The following is a 22,511-nucleotide window of genomic DNA, read 5'->3' on the forward strand; positions in this document are numbered from 1 at the left end:
GGGCGTGCGGAGCTCAGCGCGCCCCAAGCTTCTGGGTGCTGGCAAGGTCTCCGCTAGCCGTGGGAGAGCCGCACGACTTCGCGCGGCTCTCCCACGGCTAGCGGAGCGCTGCGCTAATCCCGAAGCTTGGGGCGTGCGGAGCTCAGCGCACCCCAAGCTTCTGGGTGCAGGCAAGCTCTCCGCTAGCCCTGGGAGAGCTGGGTCTCCCACGGCTAGCGGATAGCTTCCTGAAGCCTGGAGAGCAAGAGGGGTCGGTGCGCACCGACCCCCCTCGCTCTCCAGGCTTCAGCGAAAGCCTGCATTCGCCCCATAGGACGCACACACATTTCCCCTTCATTTTTGGAGGGGAAAAGGTGCGTCTTATAGGGCGAAAAATACGGTATTTAATGCCAGTTCTCTCAGGTATTGGACAGTCTGAAGAAAGTAATTGTTTCAGGCCACAGCGACTCAAGCTTTTGTTGTTCCTTTCTTCTGGGCATTCTGACAATTGATATCTCAAATGATAAAAGAGGGGTGTTCCTATATACTACAACTGCAGCAAGAATGCTGATTGCTAAAAACTGCAAGGGGGATAGGACACCAACGAAGGAAGAATGGCAAATCAAATTGTGCGAATATTTGAAATTAGCAAAAATGACAGAAGTAATTAGAAATCAGCCAAACCCAAAGGTTTAAAAAGGAGTGGGGCTGTTTTAAAGAGTACCTGGAAAAACATTGTTCTCAAACAAAATTTTGGATGTGTTTTGACTAAACTTTGCAAAGTAAATAACAGATAGCATATATTATGTAAGAGAAGTGAAATAAGGAAAACAACAGTTAAAAAGATAAGGAAGAAATAAGAAGCCACAATAAGGTGGAGGGAAGTCATGTGCGAAGAAATTTTGATTTATTTTGGTTTACATTTGTGTATAAGATAGCATATTTTGAAGAACGAATGGAACAGTGTATTCAATTAATCAATGTAAAAACTCAAATAATTTTTTTTTATTTTTTTATAAGATAAAAAGAATATTTTTTTAAAAAGCTTTTCTTGTTCCCCTTATTCCTTAGGAGCGTGTGATTGGCTTCCATGTGCTTGGTCCAAATGCTGGAGAAATAACCCAAGGATTTGCAGCGGCCATAAAATGTGGAATAACAAAAGAACAGTTGGACAGCACGATAGGAATCCATCCAGTCTGTGCAGAGGTGAGTATGTGGCATTACAAAAAGCTGCCTCCAGTGGCGTAGCGTGGGGGGTGCAGGGGGGGCCGGCCGCACCGGGCGCAACATCTGGGGGTTAGGGTTAGGGGGCGCAAATTACTTGCCTTGCCCCGGGTGCTGACAACCCACGCTACGCCACTGGCTGCCTCCTTTCCTAGGATTGCTGGAGTAATTTTGTTTTCAAGGCAACAGTTTTATGTACTCTTTCTGTATGAGCAGCTGCATTGAGATAGGAAGTACCATAGCTTTGTGGCAGGGCACAAGCGAAACAAACAAAAGGTCCCAGATTCAATCCCCAGCATCTTCAGGTAGGGCTGGAAAAGATTCCATTTCTAAAACCCTGGAGAGCTGCAACACTGAGCCAGAATCTGCCGTATATTTTAGAAAGTTGGTTGTCCCTTAGTTATCTTTGTTTAGGTACAATTGGATGCCATTTTGAATCAAGATGGTGGACCAGACCTTTCAAAAATGTACTGATTTTTGGCCGGTGGTTCTTAGAATTCCCAAACAACGCCAGGCACTCATAAACTGAATGGGTTGGAGTGGATTGGAAGGGCCACAATATCAGGTGCAAAAGCACAATTGAACCTTTTATGCCAGGGCAAGAACCGTTCAGCAGTGAGGCAAGGACTTTCCTTCAGAGCTCCAGCTTTAGAAATAACTTGCAGTATTTCCTTTCACATTTGTACACACTGACTTTTCTCTCTCATAACCCGCTGTATCTAAAAATCTAAAAACAACACAATGGGGAGAGAGAGCTACAAAATGTGCAGAGGAAGCTGTTCTAATATATCACTATAATCATAGTCATAATACGTTGAGCAAGCCACAAAAATTAAAGGACGAAAGGTTTCACGAAAATGATTGCAGTTTCTATTAAAATAATAATAATAGGAGCATAGGAAGCTGCTTTGTGCAGAGTCAGACTGCTGGCCCATCTAGTGCATTATTGTCTGCACTGGCCAGGGGCAGAGTTTCTGGCAGCCTTCTCTCCCACGCCTGCCTGGCGATGTAGGGGATGGAGACTGGAGACTTGTGCATGCAAAGCACATAGCCTACCACTAAGCTATGGCCCATTCAACAACAGCAATAATAATAATAATAATTAATAATACAAATAATGGAATTTTAAAAACTGGTTGAGTTTGGATTTTTTTTCTGTTTCAAAGGGTGGATGCATTCATGATTCTCCTTGCATACAGAGCATTTTCAGCCGGCTGAACATTGAGATCCTTGCTTTTTTTCTGCAGGAGCTTCAGGCTTATTTGCATGGCTAACATGTACAGGCGCTCTGTTCTGCTCTCAATTTATTCCCCCTTAGAGATGACTTTGATGCTAGCTAATTACTGTTGCTTTGAACCATTTAGACTGGAGTGGATTTGATTTCCTGTAATCCTCCTACCTAGACTTATATGTCTGCAAAACAAAGCTAGCAGTTGTCTGATAAACCTCAACTAAAGGCAGCTTACCACATTTCCTGTAATTTGCTTTTCGATTTGCTCTCTAAACTAGGAGCTAAAACTCATCCGAAGGGCAAAAGTCCTAAGATGGCACCTGTGAAGGCCGTTAGTAGCCAGCAAAGAGCTGCCATGACTCAGACCATGGAGGAAGTCTGGGCCTCCAGATGCTGCTGGACTATAACTCCCATCATCCCTGGTTTTGCCAGAGCTGATGGAAGCTGTAGTTCAGCAACATCTGGAGAACCAAAGGCTCCTTACACCTGCTTTAACTAGAAATATAGTTATTACTCAGGCACAGTTCCCATTAATTTCAATTGAGCCTATAAAGGAGTTTTCCTTTTCTGTTTCTGGTAGATCTTCATCGTCCCAGAGGGCAAATAATCTCTGAGCCGCAGACTCATATCTGCTCATTAATTATCTGCAGGCAGTGCAATAAAACGTCTGCCTCCCCCCCTTCATTTCCTGCAGAACGATAAGAGGCACTTGTGGTGGGAAGCCACGTGACTTCCCCTTCATTTCTTTCAATTTGCAGGGTCTGAAGCCTTGAAAGAGGGCAAGAAAACGGGACTGTTGTGATGCAAGAGCATCCAGTGTAATTTTAACGGCTCTTCCAATAATGGAGGGTTATTCCCATCTTCCAATAATGGAGTGTTATTCCCATCCCCAAACGTCTGGTGCAGCTTTATAATGCACACTAATAAAGAAGTCTGGAATTTAGAAGAGCCCAGCTTGGATCAGCTCAAAGGGCCATCTAACCCACATCCTGTCCTCACAGTGGCCAGCCATGCCTAATGGAGGCCTGAAGGCAGCATATCAATGCAGCGGTCCCCTTCTCTCTTGTGATTCACATCCACTGAGTTGTTAGCAGTGGTTCTCCAAGACCACACATCCTAGAGTCAGCCAATGGCAGAGGGTAGCCCTGAGTTTTGACGTGAACATAAAAGTCCTCTCCGACATGATCCAATTGTTTTATTCCCCCCGTCCTCCTTTGTTTTATAGATATTCACCACGTTATCCGTGACGAAGCGGTCAGGTGGAGATATCACCCAATCCGGATGCTGAGGTTAAGCCCCCCCACTGTTCCCTCGTTGCCAGAGACTGGCGTTCGTCACCGTTGCTAACTCCTGAAGGAGCAGCCTAGGAAGCAAGAACCAGCCAATGCGTCCATTACCTCTCCTCCCTGTCGACGGGGCGAGTGAAGAACTGCTTAGTTCCTGGCGGTGACTGAATGTTATGGCAACGAATCCAACAGTGGGCTGGGCTCCCATATCAAGCTGCTGCTTGGCAAGGCATTGCGCAAGATGCTTCCATGAAGTCGCAGCCTAAAACCAGCCTTTTCTGGTAGGCAGTGATGGAAAGTTTGCTGGCACAGCTTGAGACTTTTCCTCTCCTGGAATGAAGGTGTTCCTCCCATTTGTTTCCCCACTTCCTCACGTTGTTGCTATGAAATAGCCCAAGAGTTGCAGCATGTAGCAGCCTCATTGCAAACCCTCTTCTGTAGGGGGTGCACGCAATGCGTCATCTCTCCAGACTTGTACAGAAATGAGCAACCAAGCCTGTGAAGGATTTTTTAGTGCACAGTTCTAAGAAGCAACTTATTTTCACTTATCGTCCTTTATTCTTTTTACCCAGAGCTGCAGATTGGTGTGGCTCCCCTAAGTCCATAGATCAAAGATTAAATGCTCCCATCACTGATAGGTTAGATTACTGCAATGAGCTCTATGTAGGGCTGCCTCTGATGACAGTTCAGAAACTTCAGCTGGTGCAGAATTCAGTGGCCAGGTTACTCACCGGGGCAATACGGTTTGAGCATATTACACCCATCTAGGCCCAATTCTAAATGCTGGTTTTAACCAATATGGTTAAATGGCTTAGGACCGCAATACCTCAAGGACTGCATCTCCCCATACGAACTGACCCGGACCTTGCAATCCTCCTCATCATATGAGGCCTTCCTTCATGAGAGATCTGGAGGGTGGCAACACGAGAGGCCTTTTCTGGGATGGCTCCCCACTTGTGGACTGCTCTCCCCAGGGAGACTCACCTGGCGCCTTTGTTACATAACTTTAGGTGCCTGGCAAAAATATTTATAACTAAGCCTTTCACTATGGCCATTTAAAGTTTGTGAGAAAGGGGTGTTATTGGCTTGTTTTGATTTTATGATGTCAGCTACATTGTTGAATTCCTTCTCAAGTGAAATCCCTCCTTTTCATACAGCTAACTCTGTTTGTTTGTATATAATGGATCATAAACAAAATCTATTTGGATCATAAATTCTATTTTGAGATACCCTATAACTGTTTTCTTGAATACTGCCACTGTTGTTGATAAAACTTTGTGTACTTTATGTGTACTTAATGAAAGCAAAAAGTAAAACTGTCTTTTAGAAATGGGCACGATCTTTTAAAATTTACTTCATTGCACCAGCTTGTTCAGATAGTGACTCTCCTGTACCTGTGATTTGGAGAAGTTGTGCGATCTGTGGTGCGAGAGCCCTGTGGGAGCAGCTGCGCAAAATGCACAACGAAAAGGAGCCAGATATTTATTCATGTTACCCTCCGAATGAGAAGAAGCATGCATTTGTGTGCCTTGCAGTCTCTAGGTAGAGGGCACACTCCTATAAGCACATAAGCAGAGCTCTGCTGCATCAACCCAGAGGCCCACCTAATTCAGCATCCTGAATCTCGCAGAGAGCAGCCAGATGCTTGTGGGAAGCCTGCAAGCACAACCCGAGGGCAACAACACTCTTCCCACATGAGATTTCCAGCAACGGGGATACAGAGGCATGCTGCTTCCAACAGTGGAACTAGAACGTAGCCATCATGATTTGTGGCCACTGATCCCCTTATCCTCCAGACAGGCTGAGCAGCAAGAGAAGTTTATAAGACTACTGTATAGGTCCTGCCTTAATGCTATGCTCCTGGAGAGAAGAGTGGAGCAAAACCTATTACAGTCTCCCATGGGCAGCTGTCGTTACATCTTCATACTGAAGTTTACTGATGTTAAATGAAAGGGGTTGGGAACTGTCCTGTATGTGAGGGCTATGGCTATTAGCCATGTACCCTAATCCATCTGTGGGCCAATTACTTGTGCTCAAACTTTTCTTAGCTGGGTGAAGAACGATGCATGTAAAAAGTTGCTCACTGGACCAGTCCAGTCCCACTGCCAGACCTGCACCCACAAAGACCTAGTCAGAAAACTGGCAATAGTACAAATTGGTGTTGTCGGTGATTATTTGACCAGGGATGGATATTCACTCACTCACTGCTGTATCCAAAACAGCGCACTAATGCAAAAAGCACATTATCATGCTAGGTATTGATCTAACAAGGTACAGCTTGCCTGCTCAGTGATCTGGATCCCCCCCCCCCCCGGCTCTAAGCAAGCCAGACCTTGTTTCCTCTAGCAAGAGCCTCTAGCAACAGCCTCTGCCACAAAGGCAGGTCGTGTAAATTGTGGATTAGCTACAGATCCTAACCCATTTGCCAGCTGCAGCTTACAAGCAGTTCCATTCTGAGACTATCTCTTTAACAGCTTTTCCGGTAATCAATCAATTTGGCTGAGCTGCAGATTTTGTAGGCCTAGTAATAAATACAGAATACAACAAATATCTTATAGATTGACATACCGTATTTTTCGCTCTATAACACGCACCCAACCATAACATGCATGTAGTTTTTAGAGGAGGAAAACGAGAAAAAAATATTCTAAACGAAACAGTGGGTGTATGATTTTTGTGGTTCATGCTGTGGCCACAGACATGTGATCTGACAGTGAGTTTGGAGTAGCCCAATGCAAAAATCCTGAGGATCCATGTGGATCCATGCTTTGTAACCACGTTTTTGCACCACTGCGGCCCCAGGCAACAGTGGGTGCGTGATTTTTTTGGTGCAAGATGTAGCCATGGACATGCTATGTGATCTGATGGTGAATTTGGGGTGACCCAGTGCAAAAATCCTGAGGATCCATGTGGATCCGTGCTTTGTAACCATGTTTTAAGTGGGGAGGGAAGGAAAAGCACTCAAGGGACAAGGAGCACGCGTGGGGTGTGTGGAGAAGGATGCTGCTAATAATGCAGAAGAGGAGTATAAGGGGAGAAGGCTCCTCTCCTCTCCCACTTTGCTCCTTTAAAGCAAGCAGGCTCTCTGTCCCTCTCTGCTCCCCACTCATCCCCAGTTTAGCAAGCTGAAAAACTTTGCTGCTATGTAGCGAGCTGAGTGGGGAGGAGAGAGGGACAGAGAGCCTGCTTGCTTTAAAGGAGCCAACCAGGCAGGAGGGAATGCTTGCTTGCTTTAAAGGAGCCTGCTTGCTTTAAAGGAGCCAACCAGGCAGGAGAGAGGGACAAAGAGGCTGCTTCTTTAAAGTGTAAGCGGCTCCTCTCCTCTCCCGCTTTGCTCCTTTAAAGAAGCAGGCTCTCTGTCCCTCTCTCCTCCCCCACTCAGCGGCTCTTCTCCCGCTTTGCTGTTTCAAAGCGAGCCACGGAGGAGGGAAGGAAGGGGAACCATGGATCTTCTGCTCACGACTGCAGCAGATCCCCTCAGCCACCTGTAGGCATTCCCTCCATAACATGCACAGACATTTCCCCTTACTTTCTAGGAGGAAAAAAGTGAGTGTTATGGTGCAAAAAAATACGGTAGTTCTTTACACACACACACACACAAATCTTTTAAGCCATTGTGCACAGTGGGTCTGCTGAAGCTCAGGGACAATGCTTTTGTTCGCAATCCTATGTATAATTGAGCTGGGTGTGAGTCCATTGAGTTCAGATTGTGTATGCACAGGACTGAGCGCAAAACAGAAGCTTTGTAGGTGAGCCCTTAGATACAAGTTTTGGGAAATTTTTGTAAGCTGTTTAGACTTTTTTTAAAAAAAGAATTAAGTGGCATATAAATGTTGTTAAACGAAATAATAAAAGCCTTAACCGACCAAGCACTGGTTGCCCACAATTACTCTGTAATGAGGATTGTGCAATTATATGACCTAATAGGCCCAGGCCATGGTAAGTTTAGTTATCCACAGATACTTGCTATTTATTTACTGCATCAAATCCCACCTTTTTCTTCCAAGTTGCTCATGGTGGCATACGGTTAATCCTCACAACACACCTGTGAAGTAGGTTAGGGTGAGAGGCTTAGAGAAATCCATGGAGGAGAAAAATTGGATCAGTGGCAGCTCCATGATGTCTATATTCTCCTGCTGGGATTTGAAGACTAGTTGTTGGGGAGCAGCTATGGGGAAACGCTTTTGCTTTCAGCCTGCTTTTGAGAAAGAAGATGCTGTCCTAGACAGGCCTTTTGCTTGATCCAGAAGCTCTGCTCTTAGGTCTGCAGGTGTACAAGAGGGAATTTCAGGAATTACAAGCAAAGGAGGTTCTGGCTAAACATCAGAAGAACTTTCTGATGGCAAGAGCTGTTTGACAGTGGAATGGACTCCCTCAGGAGGTTGTGGACTCTCCTTCCTTGGAGGTTGTTAATCAGAGGTTGGATGGCCATGTGTCATGGGTGCTTTAGTTGAGATTTCTGCATTGCGGGGGACTTAGATGACCCTCAGGGTCCCTTTCGACTCTACAATTATGTGATTCTCGACACTACATGTAAGGCTGCCCCAGCTGAAATTTTCCCTCTCCCCCACCTATTTAGCGTACATGAGCTGTTCTCTCCTTTACCTCTCTTTTCCATATGGTAGAGACAAGTGCTTGGGGATTTTGATGGTGCATATTCAACATACCTTTATTTATGTTCTATAAGTGTTAAATACATAAATGCCTCTTTAATTCACTGGAAAATTTAAACCACTTGTACTTTCAGACTGAATTAACTGAATTTAAGTATAATAGAAGTAGCATATTTGGAGCATTCCAAATATTACTGTTTCTAAAAGGGATTTAAAAATTTGCTGTGCATTTTGTGAGTGAAGGCACAGCACTATCTTTCACTTCAAACAATTTTTTTTCTTGCCTGCCAAAAGAGAGACTTGATAGCAAATCAAATGCGAGGCGCCAGATGTAATAAATTAAATGGCATTTGTATTCTGCCCCTGCCCTGCTCTTGATTTTATTAGATATTAACATGTTTAAAAAATTTCCCCAATGAATGCAAGCCAGATTTCTCCGAAGATATTTCATGTCATATTTATGGCAATTCAGCAATTTTAGCAAGCTCCGCAAGTCAATTAGGAGTCTTTGTTGTTATCTGGCCAGATTCACGTTTTGCAAGATTAATTCTAAGCCACTCATCATTAGCAGTTGTGAGCGTGACCTCTTTGGTCAGTCTGCCGCCTGTATGTGAAATGTGATCTGCTACTAGTAGCTATTACAAATACATGTCTTTCTCATTCTTCTGTCTGATTGAAATACTCAGTGGCTTTCCACTGTCCAGTCTAAAACTTGCCATGAGAACTAGCTGTGACCATACAAACAAAATGTGATGTAGTGCCATATTTTGAAGAGCAGGAGCTCATCATGACAGCCCCATAGCCATGCCCCAAAGATAATAAAAACTGCAGGCAGCTGTGCTGACATAATTGGCATAATACCCCATTTATTAGGTTTATCATGACTGCAATCCTATGCATGGTTTCCTGAGGTAATGTCCTTTGAACTAACTGGTACTTGTTTATGACCGCCCAGGTTCAACTTCTTAAGTGCTTTGTCGTCCACGTCTAATCTTGCCCCTTTCTAACATTTATTGGTGTGTGTTTTTCTTTTTGTAAATCTACCAATGAATAAAATAAAAAATCAGGTTTAAAGGGTTTTCTCAGGGTGGTGGAAGGCATGTGTGCTGTGTCCCGTTGGTTTATTATCATAGAATAGAATCATAGAGTTGGAAGAGACCACAAGGGCCATCGAGTCCAACCCCCTGCCAAGTGGTTTAGTGGTGGTAGGACTCTCCCTTCTTCTGACAGGAAATGCTCTGTGAGTGAGGGTACAAAATGGGGAGCCAAGGAGGGTTAGTTTTGAGGGAAATGTCCCCATTTGCATCTTGAGGAATGTTGGAGGGTATGTGCCCTTCCATTTTCCTATTCTGCCTTTTACAGTAGAGCAGATGTTTCACATGCAGAAATCCCTGTCATAGCTGTCAACGTTTCCCTTTTTTAAAGGGAAATTTCCTTATTCCGAATAGGATTCCTTGCAAGAAAAGGGAAAAGTTGACAGCTATGCCCCTGGTTCAATCCCTGGCATTTATAGTTAGGAGAATCTCAGGCAAGACTTCTCTATCTGAGACCTGGGGAAGTTTCTGCCACTCAGTATACGCCAGGGGTCCCTAAACTAAGGCCCGCGGGACTCGTTTATCCAGCCTGCAACAACCCCCGCCGCCCGCTCTTACCGGTACTGCGCTGTGCGGCTGCCCACTTCCGGGTCGGAGGAGCACCAGAAATAGTTTGTGCACATGTGCAAGCGTTATTTGCGCATGTGCAAGCATTATTTCCGGTGCACACCCGGGTCGGAGGAGGCCCGTGCGCATGCGTACAAGCTATTTCTGGTGTTCCTCCGACCCGGAGGTGTGCCAGAAATAGCGTGTGTGCACTCGTATGGGCACGCGCTCCCCTGCCCTCTGGCCCACCGCGCGATCGGTGCTGGAGACACCGGCCCGAGGTGCAGTAAGTTTGCTGACCCCTGGTATACGCCATTCTGGGCTAGATAGTGCAGTGGCGTGGCTCTGTATGCCACAGCCTCATAAGTGTAATTTGAGGAGGGCGGTAGTACAAGGTGCAACTTAAGATCACCAGATTTGGCCCAGAGTGATCAGTGGTTTCCCTTGTACAGTATGATCAAGAGAGGAAGACTGGATGGCCTCATCTCAGCACTGAGGATTAGATGTCTCTTGGTTCCTTCTGCCTCTATAACTTTTGGGTGGATCTGCTGGGTCAGCACAGCACGGAACGTCTGCATTTAGGACGTCAGCTACTTCCTCCAAAACTATCCCACCTGGAATGCAGAGTCTATTGCAAACTGAGCAAAGGAACAGCATGCAGCCAAATAATATTTGATTATTTTTAATAGCAAATCTTTCCATTGAGGCAATACCTTTTTATAGGTTTTTGCACAAAGTAACTGTACCTGCTTCTTATTTAACACACAAGAACATATGACATTTATTTCGTATTAATAGCAGTCATAGTAATATTTCTTACTGCCCTTCACTAGAGGTCCCAGGGTCAACTACAACAATAGAATATTAAAATCAGTTAAAATAGATTACAGTCAAGAGATAGATCCTAAATATATAGGGTTGGATTCAACTAACTCAATGTGCTAGCAGAGGCCAGAACAAGGGTTCCTTCTTGCACAATGGGGTTTCCCCTTTCCTCTCTGTGTGCCCCTTCAAGCCTCCCCCAACTCTACAGACGTTTGATTCAAATATTTCTCCCTCTTTAATGCCATTGGTAAGGTGAGGCTGTAGCTGCAATCCTTCAATGCTACTCACCTGGGAGTAATCCCAATAGAACTCAGTGGAATTTAAATCTGAGGTACTATCCCAGTTCTTTTCAGGCAGACATAATACAGTCTTGCCTAACCATCCCATTTCCTTTTTAATTTCATTTTGAAATCATCCCTTCCAAACCACCTAGTCCCCTGTTCTCCCACTTGGGCACTGGTGAAAGATATGGTAGAGAAACAAAACAAAACAGTTGCTGGACTCAGGCAAGCATATCTCAATTTAAAAAGATATGAATGAGCCCTTTGCCCTTCCTGCAAACCTCTTCACTCCTTGATGACACAAGCAAATAAACCAGGAAGCCTTCAATTAACCATAGTTTCCTGTTTCATCAGAACTGGGAAACTATGGTTACTAGCTTTGGAACAACCCATAATGTTAAACCATGATATGAAGTTGTTTGATTCTGGCATACTCCAAAACTGGTAATCATAGCTTCCCAGTTCAAATGAATCAAGAAACTATGCCCCTGCAACCCCACAAAGGGCAGCTGAGCCTGAGTCACATTTTAATTTCCCACAATGTCCCCAACACAGTATCACTCCAAGACATTGCAGCTACAGTCCACCACAGCTACAGCTGGCCCACCACTGGCCTAACAGAAATTTTAATGGATATTACGAACAGTTTTAGATATAGAAATATTTAAACATACATTTAAAGTAGCATACTGTGCAACACTTTCAGGAAAGAAAACCCCCTATTAGTATTCAAAATGGAAACAGAATGCATTATTATTCATAGTGAAAAATGCTATTCCTAGGCTGATCTGTTGACAGTTGCATATCAAGAACTGGTGTTCTGGTATGCTAATTATTCTAAAAGTACTAAAGCTAGGCTGCCCTTTGTGTTTTTCTTACATTTGCAAAAATCCAGGGTGTGTCAGGATGTGTCATCAGTCTGATTTTATTGCTCTGTGGTTATGTTCTAGGCTATGATCATGCATTTTCCATGCAAGCAGGAAAAAAATTGCAGCCAGCAAGCTATGTTCTCTGTTCTAGTTTGTTTATTTATTAACTTAAAAAAAATTAAAACCCTGTGAGAGAGACAAGAAATGAGGAAAAGGACAGGAAATTCAGAATGCTGAATGCGTGCTTGCCCTGGAGAATGGGAAAGACAGGTTATAAAGCAATATTATGAGTCAAGTACACTGCTCAAGAACACTGTGATCCAAACCTCATTCTATAAATTATTTCATTCCTGGATTTAAAAAGACAGGGATTAATTAAACATTATAACGGGCACATGGGACATACCTGGAGGCAGACACTGTTCTTGGCATGCTGCCTACACACACACACACACACACACACACACACACACACACACACACAGACCACACCTTTTCTTTTTCACTCTGTGCAAACACTGTTGGTATTTGTTCATTTTGGGATGGCAGAGTCAGTAAGTATGGGAACCTCTGCACAGTTGGCGGGGGTGGGGTATAATAACCCTTGCTGGATCAGACCAAATTTCAGCATCCTGCTTCTCGCAGCAGCCAAATGCATTTGGGAATCTCACAAGTGGGGCATAAGGGCAATAGCCTTGTTTTGTTTTTGCTCCCCAGCAAGTGGTGTTCAGAGACATGCTGCCATATAGCCGTCATGGCTAGTAAGCACTGACAAACCTATTCTCCATTCATTTGTCTGATTTGGAGATGATGAAACTGTGGTCCTCCAAATGTTGATGGACTATATCTCTCCTCATCGCTGTCTGTTGGCCATGCTGGCTGGGGCGATGGGGGTTAGACTCTATCAACATCTGGAGGAACCCCCCAATGCACACCAAATTACTACCTCTTGTGTCAATGAAGTCACAATTGTGACAAGATTAAAAAAGGTAAAGGTACCCCTGCCCGTACGGGCCAGTCTTGCCAGACTCTAGGGTTGTGCGCTCATCTCACTCTAGAGGCCGGGAGCCAGCGCTGTCCGCAGACACTTCAGGGTCACGTGGCCAGCATGACAAGCTGCATCTGGCGAGCCAGCGCAGCACACGGAACGCCGTTTACCTTCCCGCTGGTAAGTGGTCCCTATTTATCTACTTGCACCCGGAGGTGCTTTTGAACTACTAGGTTGGCAGGCACTGGGACCGAACGACGGGAGTGCACCCCGCCGCGGGGATTCGAACCGCTGACCATGCGAGCGGCAAGTCCTAAGCGCTGAGGTTTTACCCACAGCGCCACCCGCGTCCCCTGTGACAAGATTAGCATACCCCTAAAAAGGAAAGATAATGGGGGGAATCTAGATTTGATAGCTTTCTAGACTATGCATGATACAACTGCTTGTTTTATTAGAACCATTGCCAGTTTTCCCACTATCGGGTGATGTACTGCATTTCTATCTAAATGATAGTGATTTATTTCTAAATCTGCGTTCACACCTATAAATTAGAATATGATAATTCTTTGAAAATCAGTGTCCCCCTTTGATCACTTTTTTGTGGGTACTGCACTTCCTTTCCTGTTCTTATGATGCATAAGCAGCCACCTTAGATGGCAAGGACTGAGCCTGTATGCAGAACAGACTGAGCTGTAGCTCCCACCCTCACTGGGATGTCTTTTTCCACCCCCGCCGGAAAAAAATAGTAATGGGGAAAGAAGGGATACGAATTAGCTCAAACTTTGTTTTCAGTTTTTTTGATTAAAAATGGTTTGGAAACAATTTTTTCAGACAAAAGTCATTTGGATATATTTTTTTCTTAAAAAGCATTGCTAATTTAGAAGAAGGTGCATAAAGCAATTCCCAAGCAAGACTCATTTGTACCTTCTAATTTGTGAAGGCTACGACACCAATGCGTTCGACTTTATTGTCTCCTCAAGCGGCTTCATCAGTCTGCAGTCAGCTGGAATATGAATAGAGGCAGGTCCCAGGAAGATGAATTCATTCTTTTTATTCCACTGTTTATTGTTTATTGCATATATTACGGATGCCAACATGATATTCCCTGCATCCCTGTGCAATGCAATATAGCTTCGAAGATACTTATTTAGAAGACTCCCTGGTGGAGGAATTAGGAGGGGAAAATACGTATTTAGGCAATTGCTTTGCCTCTCATGTGGCAGAGACGATCTAATGCCTATGGCTTGTTTACAACTGGTTTACATTGCCCATTCACTGTTCCACATATGAATATGCTGTCTTAAGGCACATGAGAAAGCTAAAACAAATATCATTAATGCAGGCTGTGCAGCTCCATGTATTGTTGGTTCTCATGATTAATTGTATCAAGGCTGACACTACTTCACTGCAGTATCACACAAAAGCAGTGGGGAACCTGTGTCTTCAGTTCCCCTTCGTAAGGTCCAAGCAGCCTATGCTTCTACAATGTGGCTTGTAATTGTCACCTGTGAGCAGGAGTGCCAGCTTGGCCCTGCAACCGTGGGTGCACAGGGCTGTAGGTGCCATGCGGTGTGCATGGCCCTGGCACCAAAATTTGTGGGTGCCTGGCCCCTTCATGGTCCTATGCCCGTGAGTCAAGAAGGGCACATCTGTGCATTTCTGTTTGTCACTCACCCACTCCGTCTTCTGTTCAGTTCCCTACATTTCCAATTTGCAATTATTATTGCAATTATTATTATTTGTAAAGTCTTCATGAGAATTCACTAGCATTTGAGAGTGAATTTATGCACACTGTACATATACACATTTTGTATGCAATTTTGTCTACTATACACATTTTTAAAAAGCAATTTCCCCAAGACAGCGCATTTTTGCATGTTATTTTCACTAACGAGTGCACTTTTATGCACACTTTACACTAGCATGTCCATTTTTGAACACGTTACTTGGCTGGAGGACTGCATTGCAAAATTCGGAGAAGTGCAAATTTTTGAAGGATGGCTGCATTTCGGTTCCTGCCTTTTCTTTGTATTGTGTGGGTGTGCTCAATTGCTCCTCGAACATGAAAAGAGGACCGCAGGTCTGGTGGGCATAAGAAGTGGGTCAAATATGCTTTTTACTAATGATGTTCTGAGCTGAACTCACAAGTTCAGTTAGGATCCTATAGTGTTCTAGATAAGATTTAAAGGTAAAGGTAAAGGGACCCCGACCATTAGGTCCACTCACGGCCAACTCTGGGGTTGCGGCGCTCATCTCGCTTTATTGGCCGAGGGAGCCGGCATACAGCTTCTGGGTCATGTGGTCAGCATGACTAAGCCGCTTTTGGCGAACCAGAGCAGCGCACGGAAACGCCGTTTACCTTCCCATCGGAGTGGTACCTATTTATCTACTTGCACTTTGACGTGCTTTCGAACTGCTAGGTTAGCAGGAGCAGGGACCGAGCAACGGGAGCTCACCCCGTCACAGGGATTCGAACCGCCGACCTTCTGATCAGCAAGTCCTAGGCTCTGTGGTTTAACCCACAGCGCCACCCTATAAGATTTAAGTTATATTAATTGCCTGCAGGAGCTCAGTGCAGCTCAGCATGGTCTTTGCCCTCCTATTTTAGCCTTACAACAACCTTGTGGTGTAGATTAGGCTAAGAGATGGCAGCTGACCCAAAGCCACCCCCCCCCCATTGCTGAGTGAGGATTTGAACCTGATATTCCCTTCCTGGCGCAATACTCTAACCACCAAACCACAGAGCATCAACAAATACAGGCTACAGTACCAAAAAAATCAGAAGTAGTGTCTGAAACTTTGTTCTATTTGTAGATTTTTAATTACATAGGAATTTAATTAATTCCAACATAGGAGTGGGAAAGGGTTTGGATAACTTTTCCAAACTGTTGCACAGTTTAAAGAGGATCACAGGTCTGGTGGGCAATTTATGTTGGCTTGATGCTCTCCAAATTTCCACACTCCTTACTCTTGAACGACTGCAGTGCGGAAGAAATGATTAAATTTAGTTTTTGCAAATAGAAGCACGTCAAGCTTGGAACAGTTAACTGCTGTCCTGCTGCATTACTGTAAACAGCCTGAAGTTAACAGAGGGCTTTTAAAACATTCCCTCCCCAACCGCACCCGTTGTTGACATACTGACTTTTCCCACTTCCAAAGCTATTTTTTCTTTTGTTCCAACCCCAAGGAAACAAAACTGGATAGGATGTTTTCTCCACCCAGTGAGGATGCTGGTCACACCCTTTCAGGGGTCCAATAGTACCTTGGTAGGCAATGAAGAAGGTCCTCTCTGCTGCTGGCAAAGTACCCTAGGCATGACCCACAGAACATCTGCTTGAGGTTCCTCCTGAACTGGATAAATATCTGGGACAGACAGTTCATTAATTTGCTATGGCACCTAGTGCCTAACAGAGAGGATATTTACTGAGCTCCTTATATGAATAAACAGACTTTGCCCTGAAATACTCCCTGCCACTCTTGGATTCCCATGTGCTACCTTCTTGAAAATAGAAAAGATTATTACAAAGAGAAAACAGTATTTTAATAATCATCACAATGTTAAGTTGTAGACAAATATGAATATATATCCTCTAATAATGAGCACAGATTAATTAAATCTTGCAGTATATTATTCTAGAAGTGGATAAACAGACTCCATTTATTGTTCTTTTGAATGCCTTCTCTTATCAAATTTGCTATTTTTTCTATATTAACTATCTCCTAAACTTTAGATAACCAAGAATCAAACAACAATGATGTGGTGTCCCGTCCCCCCCCCCCCAGTTTTGAGAAATTGCCATTTTAGCTGCTGTTGATAACTGAGGTGCCATTTCAGTACCCTCCTGTGGTATGGTGCTCTTGAGATCCTCAAACAGTATTACAACTGGGTCCATTGGAAGATGGTAACCTAGGGCACTTTTCTATTTCTATCAGAGCAGATTCCCAGAAAGTTCAGATTGCAGAACATTCTTGCGACACATGAAATTTGTGTTAGGTGCCTTACATCTCCTACATTGATGGCTTCACTATTCCTTGGCTAAATTTTGCTCAGTCTAGTTCGAGTTAAACACTATAGTAAAGGTAAAGGGACCCCTGACCATTAGGTCCAGTTGTGACTGACTCTGGGGTTGTGGTGCTCATCTCACTTTACTGGCCGAGGGAGCCGGCGTACAGCTTCCAGGTCATGTGGCCAGCATGACTAAGCCGCTTCTGGCAAACCAGAGCAGCGCACGGAAATGCCATTTACCTTCCCACCAGAGCGGTACCTATTTATCTACTTGCACTTTGACGTGCTTTCAAACTGCTAGGTTGGCAGGAGCAGGGACCGAGCAACGGGAGCTCACCCCGTTGCGGGGATTTGAACCGCCAACCTTCTGATCGGCAAGTCCTAGGCTCTGTGGTTTAACCCACAGCGCCACCCGCACCCCTGTGTTAAACACTATAGGTCATAATTATTGTAATCCCCCTCCTCTTAAAAATTACGGGTGTTTAACTCCTCCTAGAGTCACACAAAGGATAAGCCCAATTTACAGAAGCTTCAGCTTACCAGAAACATAGCCAATTTCTTAGTACTTGTACTGCATCAGTCTCTGCCCCTTTTTCTTGCCTTTTGGGAGAATTTGGGGGTGCATTTTGAAACGTTGAGGCCATGTGTTCAAGCTTCCTTCTCTCCCCTCCCCTACAACCCATCCAGATAGTAAAATGTAAAATACATTTTTGTTGCAGCTATTCTGTAATGAGATCCACTGCAAGGTGGAATGTTACATTTTTTATTTTATTTTAATGAAACTCTTACGATCACACCTAACATCCCTTGCTTCAGAAGCCATTCTCAGATAGGCTGTTGCAGGGTCACGAACACTGGGAGAAGCATGCAAAGCGCCTTCAGCAATTTGTAACGAAAGAAAATGAACACTAGTAAAGGAAAAAATTGTTATCTAGGACAGGAATATCACGAATGCCTGAGCTAATAAAGAATTTGTATGCATACTCACTGGAGAACTTGACATAAATAATTTGATATACTAATTGACCAGGGGAAGTTTACATTGTTAGTTACACATGGAAAAATAATTAAATGGTAGATTGAAGAGTGAGTCAGATTTTTGACCTGGGGCCAGAAAAGGGATGTGAGTGGAAGAGTTTAATTGGTTATTATTGAATATTAGTTTGTTCAGGATCCAGATAAAGATTCGGAGCGTTTTATTACCCTCCTCGAAGTGGTTATATACAAGAAGTCAAAGACTGGGGGTTCCTTTGAGTTTATGTCTTTGAAATATTGCAAACATTGTAATAAAGCATATTAGAATTGGCCTGTTAATGATTTAATAGTGACGGGTTATATATATCCAGTGCTGCATGTGCAGAGTTCTACGTGCACAACAGGACTTCTCCTTCCTCCCCTCTCTCAAAATGTGCCTTCCAAACTTCTGGAGCAGATTTTGAGGGTGCCCAGGGGGAAGGGGCTTCCAAAGGGGAGAAGGAGAAAGTTGTGCTTTTCAAGCCAAAGTCTGCTGCATTAGTGGAACAGCGGCGCTGGATGCAACCTAAAGTGTTTGCGCATTTAATATTTATGTAACTGTAATATAAAGAACAGTCTATGTCTGATGTTCATTTTTTCCACCAGCTCCAGCCAACATGGTCAATGGTCAGGGATGATTGCAGTTGTAGTGTAGCAACATATTTTCATTTGTGAAATATTGGAGGTTAGGAGCTTAACATCACATTCCGTGGGAATGGTTGTTACTATTATATGAATGTGATGTGATGTGTGTGTGTGTGTGTGTGTGTGTGTGAGAGAGAGAGAGAGAGAGAGGCAATAAGAATAACTACCGTATTTTTCGCTCTACAAGACGCACCAGACCATAAGACGCACCGAGTTTTTGAGGAGGAAAACAAGAAAAAAAATATTCTGAATCTCAGAAGCCAGAACAACAAGAGAGATCGCTGTGCAGAGAAAGCAGCAATCCCTCTCGCTTTCCTGGCTTCAGCGATAGCTGCTCAGCCTGCATTCGCTCCATAAGACGCACACACATTTCCCCTTACTTTTTAGGAGGGGAAAAGTGAGTCTTATAGAGCAAAAAATACGGTATTTCATTTTCTCTAATTGTTCATATCTAAGATATCTAATTGTTCATTCCACATGCCTCCATTAGGTGGTGCTCCAAATATATGTTAAGCGGTACATAACAGAACTGAGTAGCTTTTAAGGTACCTAAGGACAGAAAATATAGCAGTGGACAAGTGAATCTCTGTTGGCTGTACCCACGAAGTCACAGTGGGACTATAAATGATCAATTATGTCTTGCAAGGACATACACACCTGCACTGTATGATACCTTATCATCATCATGAATTGGGGGAAATGTTTCTCAGGAGTGGTGGAGCTCATCGTTAGCAGGGGGGAAAGGAAAGCTTCTTTCCTTTTCCGTAAGTCCCACCCTCCTCCTCCAGCAGCAACAACTACTGCATTGGAAGTCTGGCTGCCATTTTGAATGCTGCACAGTCATAGCATCGCCTAGGGGTGGGTTTTTTGTGGGTGGGGGGGAGCAAAGCTCAGTCACTACAAATAAATGCTCAGAATTTTGGGTGAGAAAACTCTGCAAAAGTGGATTTTCTAGGGGTGGGAGGAAAGAAAAAGAAAAGAAAAGAAACCACTGGAAAAATAAATTCAGAGAAATCTTGGCTCAACCCTAGTGTCAGTAGGCATTCTTGGTAGCTTCTGAATGATCCAGTGTCTAGTCTTTACCTCAGGCTGTAAAGCATCCTAGCCCTTGTTATAGGCTCCACAGGGCCTTCCCCACAACAGTTACTTTGAACTGCTTGCCCTGTGTGGCGCTTGAGGCTTTTCACATCATCAGATTGTGCCTGTTATTAACTAGGGATGAGGGATGAATTCACTTTTGTTTGCCTGTTAACTACCCATTACGCACGTCTGGAACAAACAGCAAACTGAAGCACAGCTATCCTTTGAAATTCACGTTTTCACATTTTGAGATGGTGCTTCCCCAACCATGAACATGTACAAAAATGCATATATTGTGGGAAAGTGTGCATGAAAATGCATATACAGTGGTACCTTGGTTTTCGAATGTAATTCATTCCGGAAGACAGTTTGACTTCCGAAACGTTCGAAAACCGAAAACTCAATACGCAAGCCCCAAAATGTATGGAAAACTCAAACAGGAAGCCGCCTCAGAAGTTTTTTATACGTTGTAAGCTGCCTTGAGCATGGCATTAACTTTGGAAATGTGGCACACCCAAAAATGATTGATTGTTTATTAGGAGAAACTAAAATGTTGACAAATTTTCCTGTGGATTTTATTTTTTGTAAAAAATTGCAAATGGCTGCGGCAATGTGGAGAACTAAATTGAAGATTAGTAGGGTTGCCATACATCCAGAATTTCCCTGACATACCCAGAAAACTGTAGTCAGAAGCTGTGTCCAGGCAGAAATCGTTTGGGGAAATCCAGCCATTTTGGCCATTTCCCTCAAAAACAGCTTTAAAATGTTATTTGTTATTTTGCTAAAAAAGCTCAACAGGTTTTGTGTCCAGACTTCCACTTTTTGAAATATGACAACCCTAAGATTTGAAATTGAAAAACCCAAACTGACAGATTTGTCAATCCCTGTTGTCACCTCAGCTCTCATTCTCCATTCCAAAAAAAGATTTCCAATCCTCAGCAATTTCACTTCATGTTTTCCTTCCTTCCTTCCTCTGGAATAAATCAGGTTTGCCACAAGTGGGCCTGCTTATTCTCCACAAATGCTCGGTTTAACACAGCGAAGTCAGAGCTGAAGGAGGTAGTTACCTCGATGGGGACCTTTTGTCTTTATGTTGTTTGGGGAGGTGTTTCTCTATTTGTATGTCTCTGCTCACAATTTCACTCAACCTTGAACCACGCTGAGTGTAGTATTAACACATTGAATATGCCCAGAAGCAACAGAAGGTCAACCATTATCTGATGGGTAAGGCTAATTACACCTTATTTGTACAAATGCATTCTGTGAAGAATATGCCTTGGAGTATAAAAGTAAAGAAATTGAGAAAAGTGGGGTATTGTGTATGGATAGAGGAGAAATTCGATCCACTTCACATACAAAGGTGCTTTTACCTAATTTGCACTTTCTAAAACAGTACAGTTGTACCTCGGGTTACATACGCTTCAGGTTACAGACGCTTCAGGTTACAGACTCCGCTAACCCAGAAATAGTGCTTCAGGTTAAGAACTTTGCTTCAGGATAAGAACAGAAATCGTGCTCCGGCGGCGTGGTGGCAGCAGGAGGCCCCCTTAGTTAAAGTGGTGCTTCAGGTTAAGAACAATTTCAGGTTAAGTACGGACCTCCGGAACGAATTAAGTACTTAACCCGAGGTACCACTGTATATGAACTGAAACACAGTAATCTTTCAGTCAAGGTCTCTCCCAGCTCTGCTTTGAAATGTCAGGGATTGAACTTGCAACCTAGATGCTCTACCCCTAAGCTATGCCCCTACCCTTTGTTATGGCCTATGAAAGCCTACCCAGAAGCAAGCTGTGCTGTATCCAATAGGCTTACTCAAAGATGGAGATGGGGGAGACATTCAATTCACTTCACATTTAAAGCTGACCTGACCCTACCCAACTTGCATGTTCTGAAACAATACACAAACTGAAACACAGATATCCTCCCAAATTCACACATCCGTGAATTTTGCAAAGAGAGACAGCGTTGGTGTGTTGGACTATGACCTGGGAGACCAGGATTTGAATCACCGGGGCTCAGCTATGAAGCTCCCTGGGTGACCTTGGGCCTGTCATTGTCTCTCAGCCTAACCTACTTCACTGGGTTGTTGTGAGGATAAAATGGGAAGCAGAACCATATATGCCACCTTGAGCTCCTTGGGAGAAAAATGAGGAATCTGAAAAAATAAAGAACCAAGAGAAACCAAAATGGACAGATTCACCCACACCGAGTGGTATATAAAATGACCTGTCAAATGGAAGGGGGAATGGTTCAAAATACCCAAGGAAACCCATTGTCTGAATAGGTATGTAGCCTTTGCACTAAACAAAAGCTATCTTGAGGTGACCTTTTCGCTGTAAGGATGTAGGATGCAGAGAATGCCACAAAAAACCCGATCTACATTTCTCTCACTACTACAGCAAATGTCACTTATGGCCACCTGAGGGGTCTATTTTCTTATTTCCCCAGGAAGTGTAGCGTGTATGTGGTGTATTGTCACCTGCTAGTCTCTGCCAGAAGGATAACCACAAGCTGAGCAAAATATAAATTAAGCATAGCACCACATTTTCAGACACCAGAACTGAATTATTTGCTGTGTGAGTTTGAAGAGAGCATCACAGCCAAGAAGGGTGATGACACCTTAGCCTGAAAACTACACTCTTTCCCCCTCTCCATCCTTATTTCTCTCCCCTCACTGTCCACAGCTTCTCCTGTTTGATTTTCATCCCGGCTTCTGCTGCGAAACCTCCTCTCCACAGCAGGTGAAGAAAGACAAAGGCTTTCTTTGTATGAGAGGAAAGCATCAATACAATTTCAGCAGATGGACGAGGGTTGTTCCCTGCTGTTCCTT

General features: G+C 43.9%; 1 protein-coding gene across 1 annotated transcript in view; it reads left to right on the plus strand.

The window, feature by feature from the left end:
* TXNRD1 (thioredoxin reductase 1) overlaps nt 1-5,054 on the plus strand; it is a 32,325-nt gene extending 27,271 nt beyond the window's left edge. The window contains exons 13-14 of the mRNA XM_080971736.1: nt 1,051-1,185; nt 3,660-5,054. Coding sequence (XP_080827862.1) covers nt 1,051-1,185; nt 3,660-3,722 — 198 coding nt within the window. The 3' untranslated portion in view covers nt 3,723-5,054. The remainder of the gene's footprint in view (nt 1-1,050; nt 1,186-3,659) is intronic.
* Nucleotides 5,055-22,511: the final 17,457 nt, after the last annotated feature.

This window comes from Podarcis pityusensis (genome assembly GCF_964106645.2).
Source record: "Podarcis pityusensis genome assembly, chromosome: 10".
NCBI classification, from domain to species: Eukaryota; Metazoa; Chordata; class Lepidosauria; order Squamata; family Lacertidae; genus Podarcis; species Podarcis pityusensis.